The sequence below is a fragment of the Larimichthys crocea genome, chromosome XIII (genome assembly GCF_000972845.2).
Source record: "Larimichthys crocea isolate SSNF chromosome XIII, L_crocea_2.0, whole genome shotgun sequence".
In the NCBI taxonomy this organism is placed as follows: domain Eukaryota; kingdom Metazoa; phylum Chordata; class Actinopteri; family Sciaenidae; genus Larimichthys; species Larimichthys crocea.
In genome coordinates this window covers 17,792,582-17,810,771 of record NC_040023.1, presented here as the reverse complement: position 1 = coordinate 17,810,771, position 18,190 = coordinate 17,792,582, and the positions used below count along the sequence as shown (strand labels likewise).

General features: G+C 42.1%; 1 protein-coding gene across 2 annotated transcripts in view; it reads right to left on the bottom strand.

Moving 5' to 3' along the window:
• nkd2b (NKD inhibitor of WNT signaling pathway 2b) overlaps positions 1-17,354 on the bottom strand; it is a 23,202-nt gene extending 5,848 nt beyond the window's left edge. For both annotated transcript variants that reach the window (XM_010756926.3, XM_019270039.2), the window contains exons 1-3: positions 17,045-17,354; positions 16,894-16,920; positions 16,686-16,777 (exon numbers count right to left, since the gene is read on the bottom strand). In XM_010756926.3, the coding sequence (XP_010755228.1) occupies positions 16,686-16,777; positions 16,894-16,920; positions 17,045-17,069 (144 nt within the window). In that variant the 5' untranslated portion in view covers positions 17,070-17,354. The remainder of the gene's footprint in view (positions 1-16,685; positions 16,778-16,893; positions 16,921-17,044) is intronic.
• Between the last annotated feature and the right edge of the window lie 836 nt (positions 17,355-18,190).

Sequence of the window (18,190 nt, the reverse complement as noted above, 5' to 3'; positions counted from 1 at the left end):
ACAGCGCCAGGGCCTGTGGTTCTATTTAACAATCTCAGAGCCGTGATTATTCCTCACTTCAGAGGATGATACCTCCAGCCTGTAATCTGGCCCTGACCTTCACCGCTGAAGGGGAGAGCCGGTTGAGTGTCAGGGTCAAGGCTCGGACACCCACAGTAAATTGGCCACCGGAGACATTGAGAGAAAACAGCAGAGGAATGGGGAGTCTTGGGGAGAGGCAGTGAGGGAAATTGGAGAGGGGCAGGAAGTAAGCGGGAGGAATAAAGAAGACAGAAGGGAGCAGAGGAAAGAGGGCATACATGAGGGAAAGAAAGATAAGAGGAACAAAGATGGGAGAGGAGAGTAGCAGATAGGAGTAGAAGCAGGGGAGGATGTGGTTTGTTAAAGAGGAGATATGGCCTATCTATTGCTTACTCCAGTTCCTGTGAGCTCAGTGGGAGAGGTGGAGGTGGGTTTTTACAGACTCTGGAAGGCTTCTGGGAAAGGTGGAGACAACTGGTACTGTTCCCTGGGCTCCAAACAAGCAGCAGTCTTTAATCCCCAAATGCACAAGCGAGAAACAAGACAAGTGTATGTGCATCCCTATGCAAAAACAGACATACACACACAGTTTCCATCTTGTGTGGTTTCTGAAGCCAAGTTGTTGTTTCCTTTCTGCACTCGATGCTTTTATCTCTCTGCTTTGTACCACAGTCCCTTAATAATGAAGGGCAGTATGTAAGAAAGAGGGAATTCACACAGACACACTGTTCTGCAGCTCAGAGGAACATCAAAGAAAAACCATTGAGTCTTTCTCCTCCTCCTTCCCATAGGGCTGCAGAGTAAGGTATAAGCACCTCTATATGAAAGACAGAATTCAGTGCTAAATATAATGAAACAAATCAATCAACCAAAAGTGCATCTCGTGTCTAATTAAACTTCAGATGTCAGGGGATGTCTTGCTGAGTCTACGAGGAGTGGGCCAGCAAGACTTGTGCTGAACACATGGATCTCCCCCTACCACCACCACCACCTCCATGCTCATTACATCCATCGGGGGAGCTAATGAGAGAGCAGGCTGGGTCTGACCGCAGTCTGCAGTTTAACGTCTAAACACATGGCATCTCCATCCACATCGCCCACGGTGTCAGGCTCAAATCTGCCCACCACATGTGTAATTAACTGCTTTCTGGCATCTAGCAGCTCTCATTCTTTCACTATCAGATCACATACTGCTCTGTAGGCAACGCAAATGTGTTAGCATTTTGGAGCAAAGTGTTCCTTGTTTTCCTCCAGTGGCGTACACCTGAAACCTATGATATATAAATCTACACGGTGTGTCATGTTAGGTATGGGGAAGACAGATGGAAAACCACATGTGTGGGACAGACGCTTCAACAAGGACGACAAGGAGATGACACGGTATTAGATCTCAGCTGTCTTAAAAAACAGTGCATTAGAAATATGCACTGACAGTGCTCCATGTAAACAGGTTCTGTCTCCCAGACGCCTTGACATAAGAGACAGACAGAGAGGTGTGTGATGTTTGTTCCTGTTTAATGCAGCAGTTCTGCCAAGCTTCCCTAAAGCCTCAGCCTATTGCCAGACTTTTATGTGGGATAGGGTAACCAGGGGAAGCTTTCATAGCTCCCTACCAGGTGACATCAGACATCCCCCAGCAGTCTCTCTCTGCCTGCCTACCACCCATCCTCCCACTGGAAAACACTGCACATCTTTGTTCTCAAGCCCCCCTCCAACACCCCTCCTTAGACTCACCCCCTAAAAATATAAGTACACACACTTCTTTTAGTCCATTCTTCAGACCATATGATGCACAACTGATTTTGAAAATCATATCTTCAAAAACAGGGGAGGTTAATATGAAGATTGTTCACACAGTTCAACTGGCCTCGGGGTATGAAATATGGCAACTTGATCAGATGACTGGATGTGTGTCCAAGTACAAGCATGTACTGGAAAAAGTACAAAAACAAGATGCTTCTTCATATAATTCTGAAGCGATGTGGTTTTCTGAAGGACTGCAGATAGCTTATTTTTATATAAAGTCAGAATTAGCACAGTGGGTTCTATAACTGTACATTAAATTTAGTTTGATGTCTGTGTATTGCACTGTTTCTTGTCCAATACCAGACCAACAAATGTCACTTACTTCCCTACTTTGATGCAGAGGGTGTCTTGGGAAACAAATACTGAGTGGCTAACAGTGAGTTCTACATAGTTTCTAAATACAAAGTCACTGGGAACTGACACTTAGGAGGGCGCCACAGGAAAGCCTTGATGACCGCCAGTTGACCAGCATTCCCAATCCCACTGACCATTAATTAGGGATGATTGTGGGGTTCCCCAGTGATGAAAATGAGGATTGAGTAGAATCAATGTAAAGAAAGGAACACCAGTTCGTAAACAAACTGCATACTCTTCACCGCAGAATGAAACTGGAGAGGGAGTGGGGCCATTGAGAAATAAAAGTCCTCCATTCCAGAAGAAACCAACCTGGCCTTGACTCAAAACCAGATGTGAGCGGTTACACTAAAGAGAGGGAGATGAGGGGTGGAGAATGGGGGGAAGGGGCTAAAGGCTGAAAATATGGGGAGCGAAAGAGAGAAAGCCAGTTGCACAACTTCTGTCTCTTCTCTTGCAAGACAGTAAAAGAACAATATGTTGGTCTCTTGACAGCTGAAAAGAAAGCTCTCTCTCTCCCTTTGGTTCATCAGGCCTCAGCTTTCACTCCAAGTCAGGGTAATTATGGTGCTCAGAGTCAACACAGTAGATTGGCTTCAGCTAGTGCTGAGTAGCAATATTAAAACAAACAGTGCTGCATATACTGCTGGATTTGAGTTGGCCTGCCTAATAATGTTCATCATGATCACAGTATAAAGACGAGCTAAAAGCATGTTTCTATGATTCTGTTTCTAATCCGCAGTCCTTTTTTCACATTTTCCAAGTTCAACCTTAAAAACCACAACCATACCTTCTTTATCTTTCTCCAGCTAAAACATGCCTTTGTCCACAAATTAGGGTATTTATCTATGAATCAGGGTGCCATGACATGTCTTTCTATGAATGGAAACGAGATAAGAGCAGAATGCCATCCTGTCATCTGGACTGGCCCCATGAGACCAAGATGGCCCAGATATGGCCCTTTCAGGGTAGCGGGACTCTCTCTGAGGTCAAACAGGAGGCAAGACCTCTCCCTTGGCAGGACATGAATCACTGGGGCGAAGCCTCTTCAGTCCTAGTATAACAACAGCTGTGGCGAAAGATGAGCATGCTTGCCTGTCTATGTAAGAGCAACACGTTAGACCAATGAAAGTCACCCGCTCCCCTTCAATCAGTCTCCAAAACTCTGCACGCCCCTCCAGTCCCCTCCTCACCCTACCACTGATTTTTCTCTCACTTTGGTTATGACCTGCTGGTCGGTATAAACAAAGATTAGCATCACTGGCTGCCCACCCTGCATCTGTCAGCGGTGCTGTAATCAGCTTGCCTTCATTAAAGTGGGCTTTGATAGGAGTCTGATGTAATGTAGTGCCCCTTCTCTCAGCTGTCACACAGGCAGCTACTGTAGGGACTTGGAAACCATGTGTTTCATACCAGTGAGTGGAATCACACTCATGAATCTGGGTTAGGCAAATGTATTAAATTATAGAGGTAGTACATCATAACACTGTTAATGTATTTTATTAGTTACTGGAAAGAGGAAAACACAAAGCGTCTGTCATCGTTCACCATATCCAAAAAACTGAAGTAAAGCTCAAAATGTGGTGCCACACACATTATGACTACACCACAGAGAGCACGTTGCTTTAATTCAGAGGTAACAGGGCTTTCTGGTGTAATGCAATAGTCTCTGTGTGGACTTTTATATGACCAGTGCCATGTGTTATATGCACTCAAACATTTAATGATCTACTCAGACAAAAGTTTAGTAAAATGGTTTCTTATAACAGTCAGAGGTGACACTGTCTTTTGACTTCATTTTTTTCTGGGATTTAACAGTTAAAAACTAAAAGATTTGAGTGTTTTGTCTATGTTTTTAGACTTTTTATGTTATTATTATAGGGTTAACTTACTACGTTACACAAAATGCAAATAAGCCAGCAAGTGTTTTGGTGAATATACTTATTAAATTCCTTAAATGTCAACATTTTTGCAGATGATTTTCTTTCAAACAACTAAATGATCAATCTATTAATCATTTCAGATTTAAATTTAAACATATACTGCAGCACCATACGTCAAAAGAAGTCCACAGAAAACAGGACAGGACATACGCAGTCCAGATTTCAAACAGGCGCACACAACCTGACAAACAAGAAAAAAAAGCGAGCGCACAAGCCGACGGCATATCAAAGCCAATGTGGGACAGGCGGTTAGAGTCAAACAGGATGTTCCTCTGTTTCTGGCCTCCATGTGAAATTCTGTAAGCTCCCGCGCAGGCCCCTGGCTCTTAAGCCTGGCCAATGGGGAGTGCGCCCAGGCCGATAAAGCTGAGGGGATTTGTTCCACATTCCACAGGCCCTTTAAACAACACACTGGATCTCAGAATGCCAGGTTGTGGGTGAGGTGGTTGCAACGCCAATCCCATTATGGACCAAAACGACCTCACCTCTCACACAGTCCTGTATCTCTCACCACAAGTGTCCAGCCTAGCAGTATATGAATCAACTGCAGTGATCTCATGCAGTGATGGATATAGTATAAATCAACTCTTCAAACTGACTGTCTGTCTGTCAGTCAACAGTCAACAAGGCTTTGTAAAACACCTCTCTGCCTTGTCTTCTTCTGCTAGGTGAAAACTATTTCAACACAATCACTCTCACCTGTAAGGGTGCTTTTTGTGTACTGTAGTTAGTGTCAGGTTGCAGCTGTCTGTCTAGTATTGAGATGTCAGTTGTAATTGCTCTCACCTGTGAGATAACCACCAACACCACTGTTTTCACTGCTCGTTTTGTTAAGCTGCAAGGGGATTTGAGTCACAGCTTTGAAAACCAGGCCTGGCAGTTCATAGGGGCGCGGCTCTGTGGTTGGAGACTGGTGGAGCTACAGGCGTTACAGTGCTCCTGTGGGTGACTGAGAAATGTAAACAAACCATGTTGGGGAAGGACAGCTGCACGCCAGTGTAAAAGAGCAGCAGCACTAGCCCAAGCTTTACATGTAGAGTGGTTCACAACCTTTTTTTGTCTGATGTAACCCCAGTCCTGTCAGATGAAGTACCTCACCATTAACACCATGTGTCATGTTCGAAATATGCTCTTATATGTGCATTATATATAAAACTGGATATATAAATTGGATGTTAAAATTGTTTCAGAAAACTAATGAATCTAAAGTGCATACGCTGCTTTGGTCAAGTTTCATTGGCACAGCAAATCCACCATTTATCCATTACTCTACATTCATTTATACAGTTAGTTATTTCAACAGTTTGTATTCATTATTTATTCCATTCATTAATCAACTAACTATGTCAACGGTTTTTTTGTTACTTTACATTATAGCGCTGCTTACTATTCCAACTATTGATTTATATCTTTTTGCAGCCCGTTGAATCCATTTATCTGTTTATTTACTGTTTCCAGTAAATAAACTATCCATTAGGTATTAACTATTTCAAAGCACTTGTTTCATTAGCCTACTATTGCTATATTCTCCATTACCGTTAGGTAACTATGTTAACACATTTGTTTTTGCTTTTTAAACCACTACTTGTAGCATCCTACCTATTTCAACTTCAGCTGCTCATTCACTCACTCTCCAGTCCAACATGTGTTGATGATAAATGGCTCAGGTTGAACAGGTTAAATATCAAGTTTACTAAAGAATAGAACTACATTGATTTTTAATTCTTGGCTGTTTATTTACCTGCTTAACACAAATATAAATAGCTATACATTTCCAACCAAATCACAATTTAAAGTTTTCACATACACCCCTGGAAAATGCGTTACCCCTGGGGTACAAATACCGCTGGTTGGTGTCTAAACCATAACAACTTTTTAGCTGCTCACTTAAATCCGAGGCACTCCTGCTTAAGGGCTTGTGGGCTGGTGGATGATGCTGGTTTCCTGAACATGTCCTCCGGCAGGATAAGAACAGTTTCAGGGTCAAAACCACAGCTCCACAGTCCACTAGTTACTGCTCCCTCTGGGTGACTTACACAGAAAAGTATAGATCCATATGACTGACCACGATAAGAGGAGTTTCTGAGGCCGTGACCAATCAGCCAGTAATGTAGCATGAACTCTCAACACATCCATCTGGGAGGCATATTGGGCACACAGAGGCGGATGGCTGTTGTACTGTATTATTACTGCCTGCAGCCCTCAGGGGGAATCAGGCTCATTGGTCTGAGACAGCCAAAATACTATGTAATAAATGAGTTCAGTGGAGTAGGATGCAACAAATAACCAAGGTAGACAGGCAAGCACACAGGCGGAGCCCCTAATAACCCATCTGCTAGCCAAACTATTCTCAAAGACGTTTGCCAAACCTCAGGTCCCAGGAGACACCACTTGTTTGCATAATTGGTACTGTTCCTCCTTGCTATGAAATATTGAAGGCTCGAGGCCATCCTGCCAACATTGTTTGTGTAAAATCTATTGGGTTTGCAGACTGCTGCAGTTTTTTGACACTAAATATCTTAAATCTGACATACAGAAAGAAGAACGGCTGCATATTCAAGGAGGCTACACCTCATTTATCTCCTGTCTCCCTCTGTGTTGTTGTGTAACTCTCTTTGACTGTCCGGTATCGCTGCCTCCTCCAGCCAGTAAGGATCGCCAGTCTCAAAGCCACGAGAATTCTTGACACTGCAAGAACAGGCTTAATTCCAAGCTGTGAAGTTCCTCACAGGCCTGGAACTGGACAGGGGGTCATCCCAGGGTCAACACCAAGTGTTTTCCTGAGGATTCCTAAAAATACACTCCTGCTGGGCTCAGGAAGCAGAGGAGACTCCATGATCCTGAGACGATGTGAAGAAATCCTGGATATGTGAAATGGCCACTGGTTGTAAGGCTTTGCTTTATGAGACGCAACTTCCCATGAAAAAGGGGACAAAGTTGAAAGATGAAGATGAAAAGATGAAATGTAGAAGAAAGAAAGTAGCACACAGGCCAGTTACTGAAAATAAAAAAAGGGTGTGAGGGTATGTGTTGGATGAATTACTGTTGAAAACGTAGCTACAAGACAAGAATTTTAAAGCCTCATAGTGCAAAAGCATGAATCATAATTTTTATTTGTGACACATCACAGAAATATGCCAAGTAAAGGCTTTGAGGCCACAGTCGGCGAGACTGCAACATCTGTGCTTCTTCCTTTCGTACTGAAGCCGCCATGTGTGCACTTTAGTGACCTGACAGACAAGCTGTGTGTGTCTGAAACACTGTTCCCCAGTGTGAAATTCTGCAACGTAATTCATCCATGGCACAAGCAGAGATCAAAAGGCTATGGTGCAGAGGGCAGCTCAGCAGAGCGCACAGAGAGCTGCTGCTTTCACAGCTATAATTACTGGAAACCAGGGCTGTGAGGCTATATGAAGTGAGTATGAGTACTTAAACACGAGCTGACTTTGCTTAGCTTGGCTGCTTGTATATTCTTATCTTATCTCAGGTATAAAGCTACAAGTCTGATGGAGTCTTGTTCTCTATCACACAACAAGTCTGGAGGCAGTCCACTTAGAAGCACAAAGTGTGACACTCAGTGTTTGACAAAAAGTCCTTGAAAGACGATTTATGCTTCAAAAGGTATAAGAGGCTGATATGCAATAACACCTTAAACACTATGAGATAATCAGGTGCTGCCAGGATAGGGAGCTAAGCACATGACACTGTGGGTCGAAGTTCAAATATTCCGATACACTGGCATTCTTGAAGTGATAGGATCAGTAAGCCCCTATCAACACAAGAAGTAGGTGCTGGTTATAAAGAAAGAACTATGATGAGAACTTTGCTGTATTAACTTAAAGGCCTACACTGCCTTACTTTTATCTTCCAAAAGCAGATTTTCTATGAGCTGGAGGGGTTTTCATCTTATTTTCACACAGTTTTCAACACATGCTACATGCTACACTCAATAGCAATATCATGAAATAAAATCCTGATTTAAAAGAGTGCGTTTCCTTTGTGAAACACCTCCAATGAGCAGATGGTGTCTCTGAAAAGGCTCCCAGTGAGGGGGGCAGGCATCTCAAGGAGAACTGCTGTTTATTTGAAATGAGCCTTTAGGTAAACATGTTACATGGCACACAGGGCCAGGTCAGCTTTTGAAGTGGATGGGCTCAGGAAAGAAATGGGTGGGGGAAGAAAAGAAGGCTGCCTTCAGAGGAAATGAGAACAGTGGCCTCTTTCAGCACTGTTTCATCCTCTCCCTCCCTTTTTGTCACATATAGAAAGAGCACAAAAGGTGTTTCGGAACATAAATACACCGACGCTGAATGTGAGAATGGCTGAATTCTTCTTGAACACGTATGAAAAAAAATCATTCAAAAAATTTCCCAAAATTTGATTCACCTGAAATATCACCACCCCATGACCGAAAATAAACCACTTCCTTTCAATGGAGATCCATTGAGGGTTTTGATGACGGGAACAGGTTTGTTCAACAAAAGCAAAGTTTGCAGCCATTCCCCATTGGAGAGGAATGTGATGTGCAGAAGGAGGGCCAGGCCTGTGCTGTCTGCTTGAGCTTGGATCCAAGCTTTGAAGCCGCTAGTGTGTTTCAACAGCTAACCACTTTCAGATGGGACTGTGGCGTTTTATGAGCTGAGTAATAGCGATACCTACACATGTGCAGGCTTGGGGTCCCAAAGAGGGGAAGGCTCAGCTCAGAGCAAAAAGAAAGATGCCTAACTCCTCGGGGGTCTGGGGTTTAGGTGTGTTTGATAAATCTTGTGTTATGGCATTGTGTATATGAAATTGGAAGACGTATATTGTGTAATGTCTGTTCACCTCTGAGCACAGTTCTGCTATAAAGTCCGTATTTTTGTCCAAGTTCTTGAATATCGAATGAACTTAACGTAATGACTCCATATGGAATAAACACTCTTAATCATGGCAATACTCCTAAATCACAAGAGACATCTGGAGTGTACACAATGAGCCTAACACCCTTGCAGAATGCTTCATATAACAGCATCAAAGACGGCATCACAACAATAAGTAACAATGCCAGCAGCCCTGAGTGCCCCCCACTGGGCTTTTCTTTTTTTTTTTTTTTTAGCATACAGGAAGCCAGGGTTTGTGGTGTGTGGTGTTTCACTCTCCAGTCTCAAACCTAGCAGGGCGTCAGGTTCAGGAATGTGGAGCAAGGATGAAGTTTTGAAGCATTCAGGGGGTGACTCGGAAGGCTTTTATTTTTATTATTATATTGTGTTTTTTCTTACACGGACAACAGATGTAGATGTATTCATGACAATGATTTATGTTGTAAGTCATTCATAGCTATCAGTATACTCTTCTGCACACTGCTATTTAGTTTCCCCCTGTGCTTGTATTGTGGAATATATGTCAGGTCAGCATCTGACCTTTGTGGAGACAATCTCGTGTTTCCACTGACTGAATGCATAGGATAACAAACTTGTGTCCAAAAGAGGAACCCCCTGTCCTCTTTAAACAAACAAGCAAAATCTCAATCTTCCTCTCTCTTTCAATCTCCAAAATATAGATCTGCAACGTCTCCTCTGATAATGTTTTAGTTATACACTGAATCTGAAGCGTCCTGTGTCCTCTCCGAGTTCCTCACATGCACTGTACTCACTGAGGATGTAATTTAAACAATGTAATCAATTAACAATGGCTGTAATGACAGCATGTAATAACACCACCAACAACCATAACTGAAAAAATATGATATTCCCCTGGCTGCTCTAAGGCTTGCGAAATGAAGTCCACTTGGAAAAGAGCTAAAGCTTTCTAAGGGGGAACAGGGGTTTATGTGGAAACATACCTTACACACTAAAATGTAATAACCTTTGAGTCTCCCGGTGTTTTACTTGGCTGGGAGAAGCATAAGATCAAACACAGACTTGGATCCAGCAGCCTTTGCCAAAAATGTCAGCGCTAAGCACTGGGCTCCAGCTTCAGGTATTTTCTTTCCCCTGGCAGGGAGCAAGAGCAAAGACACAGACCAGTGTTAACCCTCGGCGGGGCTGCCCCAAACAGCCACCAGCACACTAACCAATGAAAGGGAAGTGAGGTCTCCCTGCTGTCATCAGTGACCACGCACGTCTGGGTCATGTAGTGTCACTGAAAACCTGGGATGGGCTCCATTGAGGAAGTTGAGATATTCACGTACAATTGCATGCTTGATGACTTGCTGCAATCCGGTCCTGTGAAGCTTCACTGATCTCTCTGAAGTAAACAAAGAGATATCTCATAAATATCATGAAAAGAAGTGACAGGAAGTGACTTCAAAGCATCTATGACGGCACTGAGATGGCTCCAAAGGCGACAGAGCTTCATTCCATATGTCTGCGGATAAGAGCTTGCATAATGAAGGACGTTGAGCGGCTGTCATTTGTCTAAAAATATACTATTCTCTTTTGAGCTGTAGGAGAATTTATTATTTATGTAATTAAATATGTGGATAAAATGCTTTTATGGTATGACAACACGACGTTGTCTGTTTGAAACCTAAAGAGCCAGTCAACAAGCAATACTTACATTATGTATCTAATTCCAGACAGCTATTTTTATGATACCCTTGGCAGAAAAATAGGTAAAAATTATGCTATGTACATGCTTATATTAATGATTGATACCACTCCCACGTCTGTGCAGAAGGAGATAGTTAGCCTGGCTGAGCTTAAAGACTTGAAACAGGGTGAAAGAGTTAGCCTGACTCTATCCAACGGTAACAAAATCCGTGTACCAGCACCTCTAAAGCTCGCTAATTCACACATTATATCCCATTTGTGGGGGATTATTTTTTGGCAGGGCACACTGACTTCACAAACAAACAAGATATAACATGTTGAGCAATCACGCCAGCGTTAAAACAATGCAGGGGGCTGCGTTGGTGGGGGCGTCTTACTTCAGGTACTGGTGAGACATGAAATCCAATCCAGGATTTGGAAGTCCAGTTTGAGTAACAGACAACCCATGAATTTGAAGGCTTCTCATACGGCAAAACGCTGGTTTATAACACTGACAAAGGATTTTAAAACTCAGATTTATGTTACAAAGTAATCAACCAGGTATGTAAGTTTGCATGTAGGCCTATGTGATTTCTCCTTGCTGTTGATGTTCCGTTGCATCAACATTTGAGCCTGAGCATGACGCCAGCATGCAGTTTTTGATCTTTAGGGACAATAAACAATGTGTATTAAACTAGTTGGTAAAATGTCCTACATTAATTGTGTCATATTGCTATCCTCTAGACTACAACCCGCTTAGCTGCGTGATGATGGGTAGCAGCAGCTTGTGGTAAACAGGCTGGTAGGATCAGAGATGGCTAAGACAGCCTGTCTCTGTCTGAAAGCACCTTCAGAGGCTTGTAGGCTGATTTTGTTATCTTTGGACAGAGTCGGGGTAGCTGCCCCCACGTCTCCAGTCTTAATGCTAAACTAAGCTGCTGGCTGTAGCTTCATTTGCACAGACATGAAAGTTGTATCGATCCTCTTATCTAATCTATCTTGGCAAGAGAGCAAATAAGGATACTTGAACTATTCCTTTAAGAGACAATATTTAGATTACCAAGCGAAGGCAAACCAGGTAATTTTCCCAGGGTTAAAGGCATCAGGTTCTTTGTGTGACAATTAGTGTGTGTTATTGTAATTGTAAATTTACTTAGTAAAATGCACCACTAACGCACATTATAGACAGAAATATTAAGGCATTTAAGATGGCTCCGGGATTTACCTAATCTTGAGTAAAAGTTTAGTTTTGATCCAACAATCAAAGGGATGGGAGGGTCAAAGGGGGCCCACAGCTAATTTTTTCCCTGACGCACCCAAGTAAGTTAATCCAGCCCTGGTTTGTGCTGAAGGATTGTAAACCAATGTGAGATGGCTCTTTGATTCCTCCTGATGGCCAGAGAGAGGCCTTGCTCCCTTCATGAGTGCAGGTCACGTTGGAATTAAAGTGAGAAAGTGAGCAAACTGCTTCAAAGTACTTCAGACAGTATAAATATCCTCAGAAAAATAAACATTTAATCTGCCAGCAGTGTTCTAATGTCTCTCTCCATTAGGCACAGGCCACACAAACCACTCTTTGCCTCTCACTCAGTCATTCACTCACAAACAGACAGAGAGGGACTCGACCTCTGACTCACAGGCGAAGCCATGTGGTGATACACACTGAAACGCTCCGACATGAAAGAACGGATAAAACAAGCATCTCGCAGTTGTGACGAGTGTCGAAGCCAAACCAGGTGATGATGTTTACACTGACAGAGAAGTTTGTTCTGGACAAATGGCAACCAAAACAGGGGGAAAAAAGTCCCAAGAGAAGAGTTTGATTTGCATGTTTAACAGCTGTTACAAGTTAATATAGAAGGTATGGTGAGATCAATGGTCAGCTCAACAATGCAGTGGACAAGGCGGATGAGGCTTTCCATTACGCCCCTTCCCCCACTACCTTTAAAAACTCCTCAAATATCTCCCCCATGAAAAAAAACACACACCCTAAACCCCCCCTCACTCCTCCTCCTCCTCCTCCTTTTCCTCTTCCCCACCACCCTCTCCCACCCCATTTCCACCACAGCCCCTCTCCCTGCTCCAGGATTTTGCTGTACAAACCAGGAACAGATGTCTGCCGGGGCCATGCTGAAAGACCCCGCTGTTCTGGATGCCAGCCACATGCTTTTCATTCAGAGATGAAGGCTCACAGCTCGCCTTCTTGTGAAGCCAATTTCAAAAAAAAAAAAGAGGTGGAAAAAAACAAACTCTCCAAATGCCTTCAAGTCCCTTCAAAAGCAGTACATATATGAGCACACCTTTTTGTCTCCTCTCCATCATGCATTGCTCCCTGCTGATTCCGCATCATTTCTCTCTTTTTCTCTTTCTTTTTGTCAGTCGTGGACGTCAGAGAGGCGGAGGTAAAAAGTCATGAGATGTTGCTGACGAGAATATTTCTTCAAAAGAAGTTTTCAAGTACTCTTCAGGAGCTGCACACGATTGCGTCTAAGTACGCACGACTCAAAACTCAAAAGATGTGACCTCAGTTATAAACGTGTGGCTGTGTACTGAAAAAATAAAATGTCATTTCGGGTCACTGACTTAAGATTACACAGATATCCCAGCTTCAGCTCCAAATCAAATACTCAAAGATATACCCAAATGCCCAGTGGCAAAATTGTCCAAACATAACATCCATTTTGAGCAGGATCGCCAAATGAGGATTTTTATATAAGAGGAAAGTCTTATTCACAGATTCCAAATGAATGTTAAAAAAACATTAGCTTACAATTAGTTTAGTGAGCTGCTTGGGAACTCTGCTCTTAAACTAAATTTATTATTGAGGGGTGAGTGCTATGTAACTCTCCGAAAGTCAAAATAAATTTGTGTCTCTGAGCTTTTGGCACATCATTACGTCCAACTGAGTCCCTAACTGAGCCTTTTTGCTTCAAGTGTGATATTATTAACCTTTCAAAGTGAAATACTAAAAGTCTTTGTTGTGGAATTTAAAATGTTGACACACTCCCTCTTCATGGGCCAAGTCTGTGGGAAGTTTTGAGACAAAAGATGGTGCTGAAAGGCTGAATTAGCCTGTCATTATTTGGGCATCCGAGCACGTCTGTTTGAAGCTCCAATATGAAGCAGTGTGGTTATGTGTGTGAGGGTCTGGACTGTTGATGTGTTGATGTTTCCAGAGGTGAAACACAGTGAACCTTCACAGAGCTCTTCCACTAATGAACACAGGTTTGGATAAGTACAGGCTTCTGAGTTTTCTGCATTTTACATATTCAGTAACTACAGGCTTGGCTCATTTTTAAGGGGTGTGGTGGGTGACTAAACCTTGGACTGCCACTTTGATCTCACCTGTAATATTTCTACATTATGCCAGGTGCCCGGACAGGTAAGACTTGTCTTGAACACCTGCAACAAAGTGTCAAATTCTGGATGAGCCAGGATGAGCCAAGTCATGCTGCTGAATCACGCTCTTTTTGTCCACTCAGACTACACTTTGAGAGTTTGTAGGATTATGTACCGAAGGCAGTCTGCCAGCTGCAATCTTGATTTATGGTTTGCCACAATATCAATGTTTAAACAGGTCTTTGCATCCTTTGATCTTTTGTTATTTCCTACTAAGGCACAGCAAAGCATTCAGAATTTGTTGGATAGAAATGACTGCTTTGTTAAAGAGATTCTTGAGTTTACGCAAACTGATGTTGGGCTGTGTTGGCACTTTTTTGTTTTGTTTTGTTTTTTCCCCTGGTTGTACTCCATCCTTCAGCCCATCCCCCAGGACAGGGCAGGGGGATAGAGGGGTGAGGGTTCGGAGGCTCCGCTGATATCAGAGCCCTTTTATAACTCCCAGCTCTGCGCTTTGAAGTTGCAGCCAGACAGCTCAGGAATCCTACTCCCCCATTTGACAATGAGGAGGGGGATGGTCATAGCTAAACAGTGTGTTTGGCCAATCTCCTCCTGTACCAAATCATAAGTAATTTTAACAGTCCCTGCTGCTCATCATCCAGGACTAAGTGTAAAAACTACTATCTGGTGAGCACCATCAATCAGAAGGAGAAAACATGGCTGAAATTTATCTAAAAACATCAAATCATCTTAAAATTATTATTATATAATTACTGTTTTTTTTTCCTGTTTGACTTGGACTTGTTTATTCTTGGTCTAAACCCCAGACATCTAAGAACCCATAATCCAATAATTATATCTGGAAACGTGACAATGTAATCCAATCCTAGCAAGGCATTAATTAACAGTATGTGGGATCAAACGTGGAAATGGTGTTACTGTCTTACAGCAGGGATAAATTCTATCTTTGTTGAAAGTCATGCTGTTAGATGGGGAAAGTGTATGCCATGAAAAACAACCCTGGGGACATCATCTATCTTTACATTAATGTAGACATAGGCTCATTTCAAACTGCATGAATAGAGCTGTCACTGTATACGAGCGGGAAGTCACATATTGCTTCTGCTATACAATAGTGTGCATATATGCAACATATTGTCATAGTATCGGTTTCATACATGATACTGGGTTATTTGGCATTTGATACTTTGCGCCAGGGCTGCAGCTAACCAATAGTTTCGGTTTATCTGCGAATTATTTTGACCTTAATCTATTGTCATTTCCTATAAAATGTCAGAAGATAAATTTGTCCAATCAAACATCAGAGAAGCTAGATAAAATAAAACTCCTTGTGATTAGTTTTCCGTTAATCGACTGTTCAATCGATTAATCGCTTAAATGATTTGGGTTTACACCCAGCAGATCATTGAGATTCCTTTCTTTTTTTTTCTTTCTTATGCAAAATTTTTTTACCATCAATACATGTCAGAACCAATATGTCGGTCACAGATCTGCCTGCATTTTGGTTTGACCACATCTACCCAATCAATCATCTCATAGAAAACAGGAAAAGTAGGGCTGGTTATATTAGTGGTGATACAGTTCTAGTCTGTGAACAAGCTTCTGATGCAATGAAGTAATGATGCAAAATAAATCAGGAGCATGACTTTGATAGAAGTGAGGGTTGGGCCCACCTACTAATAAGTGTCAAGCTTATGCCTTTGGTGGTTTCCCTTCAGGGGAGTGTGAACTCAGACTGCTCTGAAGCAGAGTAAAGTTCTCTTTTAATTTGCCATGAGTGGGCGGTTTATAGCCCTGATATAATCTATAACTCTTCCACTATTACAACCACCAACCTCACAGATTGTCAGTACCTCTGTGTGAACTTCTTGCACTTTTCTGTCTGAGAGCTCGTGGGCTCTTGTACCCCTCAAAACGACATGCTAATTGAAGTGATGTAATGTTTTGCCACAGAGGGCTGCCCACTGGGAGCCGCACTAGAATGGGAGGCATTGAGGAAAAAGACACAGCCCTGAGTCATGATGCCAGCAGCCACAAGAGCAAACTTTATATCCTTCAGTCTGAGAAACGACTACCTTTCCATCCAGTCTGTGTCTGCGTGTGTGTGTCTGTGTGTATGCTGCTTTGCCAAGCCGCTTCACACACGGGGCTCATGGCTGTCATAACCCCATCCAACGATGCTGGCAGGGGAATAACCACTGCAGTGTTGTGCCAGAGCCAGACATGACAGAAAGAACAACAACTTACAACTTTGCAAAGACATCAGCATGTCTTCACACATGCTTTGTGAATACACTTAACCTCCCCTTAAGTCAAGAAGTTCATCTTTTGAAGAGCTTGACAGACTCATCCCATCAGCAAATGCAAACATGCACACACACACACCTGACACACTTTTTTTCCCCATAATGAATTATGAATTTTGTAAAACTGTTCAACAAACATGAGTGTCACACATACAGCAAAAGTGTAGCAGTCAAAATTTAACCATTCAGACAGAACAGGATTAAAGAACCTCCTTTGCCAAAAATAAATTAGAGCTTTTTTAATTTAGATTTTTGGTCCTAATTTTTTGTTTTACTCTTGAAAATGTTTAATCAATGAAAATAATCTTATTTTGTTGTTGGGATTATTATTGTCACGAAAAAGAAAGAAGACATAAGCATGAAATAAAGACAAAGATGCCTGATACCTGCATGTTCTTTAGCTTGTGATCCGTCGAGCTGTACCTCTCACATTCCTCCATCCCTCTCCGGAGGAAGGCGTTCACAACAAAACTGTCTCCTGAGACACGAACAAAACACACCGATCAGCGGGTATAAATGTCAAAGTCAACCTCTGCTTCATCAGACTGTCATCATTCATAAACCTCCTCATTAGACAACATGATCTGTCCTCACCTTCAGGGTTTTCTCTGCGCTTACACGCTTCAGATCCACCAGAAACAGGGATGCAGACAAGACAATCGTTAGTTTATGTATAACAGCAATACCATAATCAAAATACTTAAACAAAATGTCATCCAGTTCTTTAGACTACAACATTTCTTACCATGTTTTGACTGAAGTTTGCCCATTCTTAAGTCCCTCTTCCCTGAATCAATAAAGGTACTCCGAAATCGGACAGGGATAACGTTACAGTCACTGGCTCAACATGGTCACATTGTGTTTGCTTTGCAAGAAGAAAACTCCAACTTCATCCAAAGGCAGGTCATTAGATCGCCTGTTCATTGAAGCATCAGTTGTCTCTGTGCAGAAACCAAAAAAAAAAAAAAAAAAAGATGTATGAAGGAGACAGGGCTCGACTCGCTGTCTGTCTCCAGACTTCCCTCCAGTCCAACTGAGTGTAGGAGCGCTCTGAACACGGCAGAGATCACGGAGCCACAGTCAAGACACGCAGAGTGTGTACTTCCTGTTAGTGCTTCTACAAAATAAAACACCAACCATTGATGAACCAGTTTTTCAAGTAATAAAATATTAAGAAATATTTGGAAAGATGCATCAATTATCCTCTGTGTGGAATAACAACAAAAAAGGTCTTTAATTGAAATAACGCAAGCAGAGAGATAGTTTGCCTTGTCCACATAGGTTGAGGTTTTCTGAAGGTTACATAACCCTAACCCTAACCCTAACCCATAATGGAGAATTTATATATTATTTGCAGTAATCATTTCATGTTGATTAATCTAGGCCAATCAACAGTTTTTTTTTATTATTAATCCCTCACTGACTGTCTTTATAGTGTGTGTAAAATGAGGATAAATACCTAACACAGTCTCACAGATAGGCCAAAGTTAATGCATAGTACAAATAGAGGGGAAAACAGGGTGGCGTACACTCACTGATTTGCAGCCTTTAATAGTACAATTGTTTATACTCCCACCATTAAATTATAGCGAAAACACATCAGTATCAAAATGGCAAATGCAGTCAGTGTGCTCCAGAAACTTTTAACCTTCTAAAATTTGTCGTCCTTGATCTGAGACGTACCTAATACAGCTGCATATCAAAGTCATTTGAAAAACTTCCATAACCCAACGAATCTGGTTTACACACAAAAAAGCAAAGCAAATCTTCACATTTGACAAGCTATAACCAGTTTGCTGTTTAGTTTTAAGACATAAATGTTTGTTTGCATTCAGTATTTTATCTTAACCAACTAGCTGTTTATTTACCTCAAACAACATGCTTGTAAAGA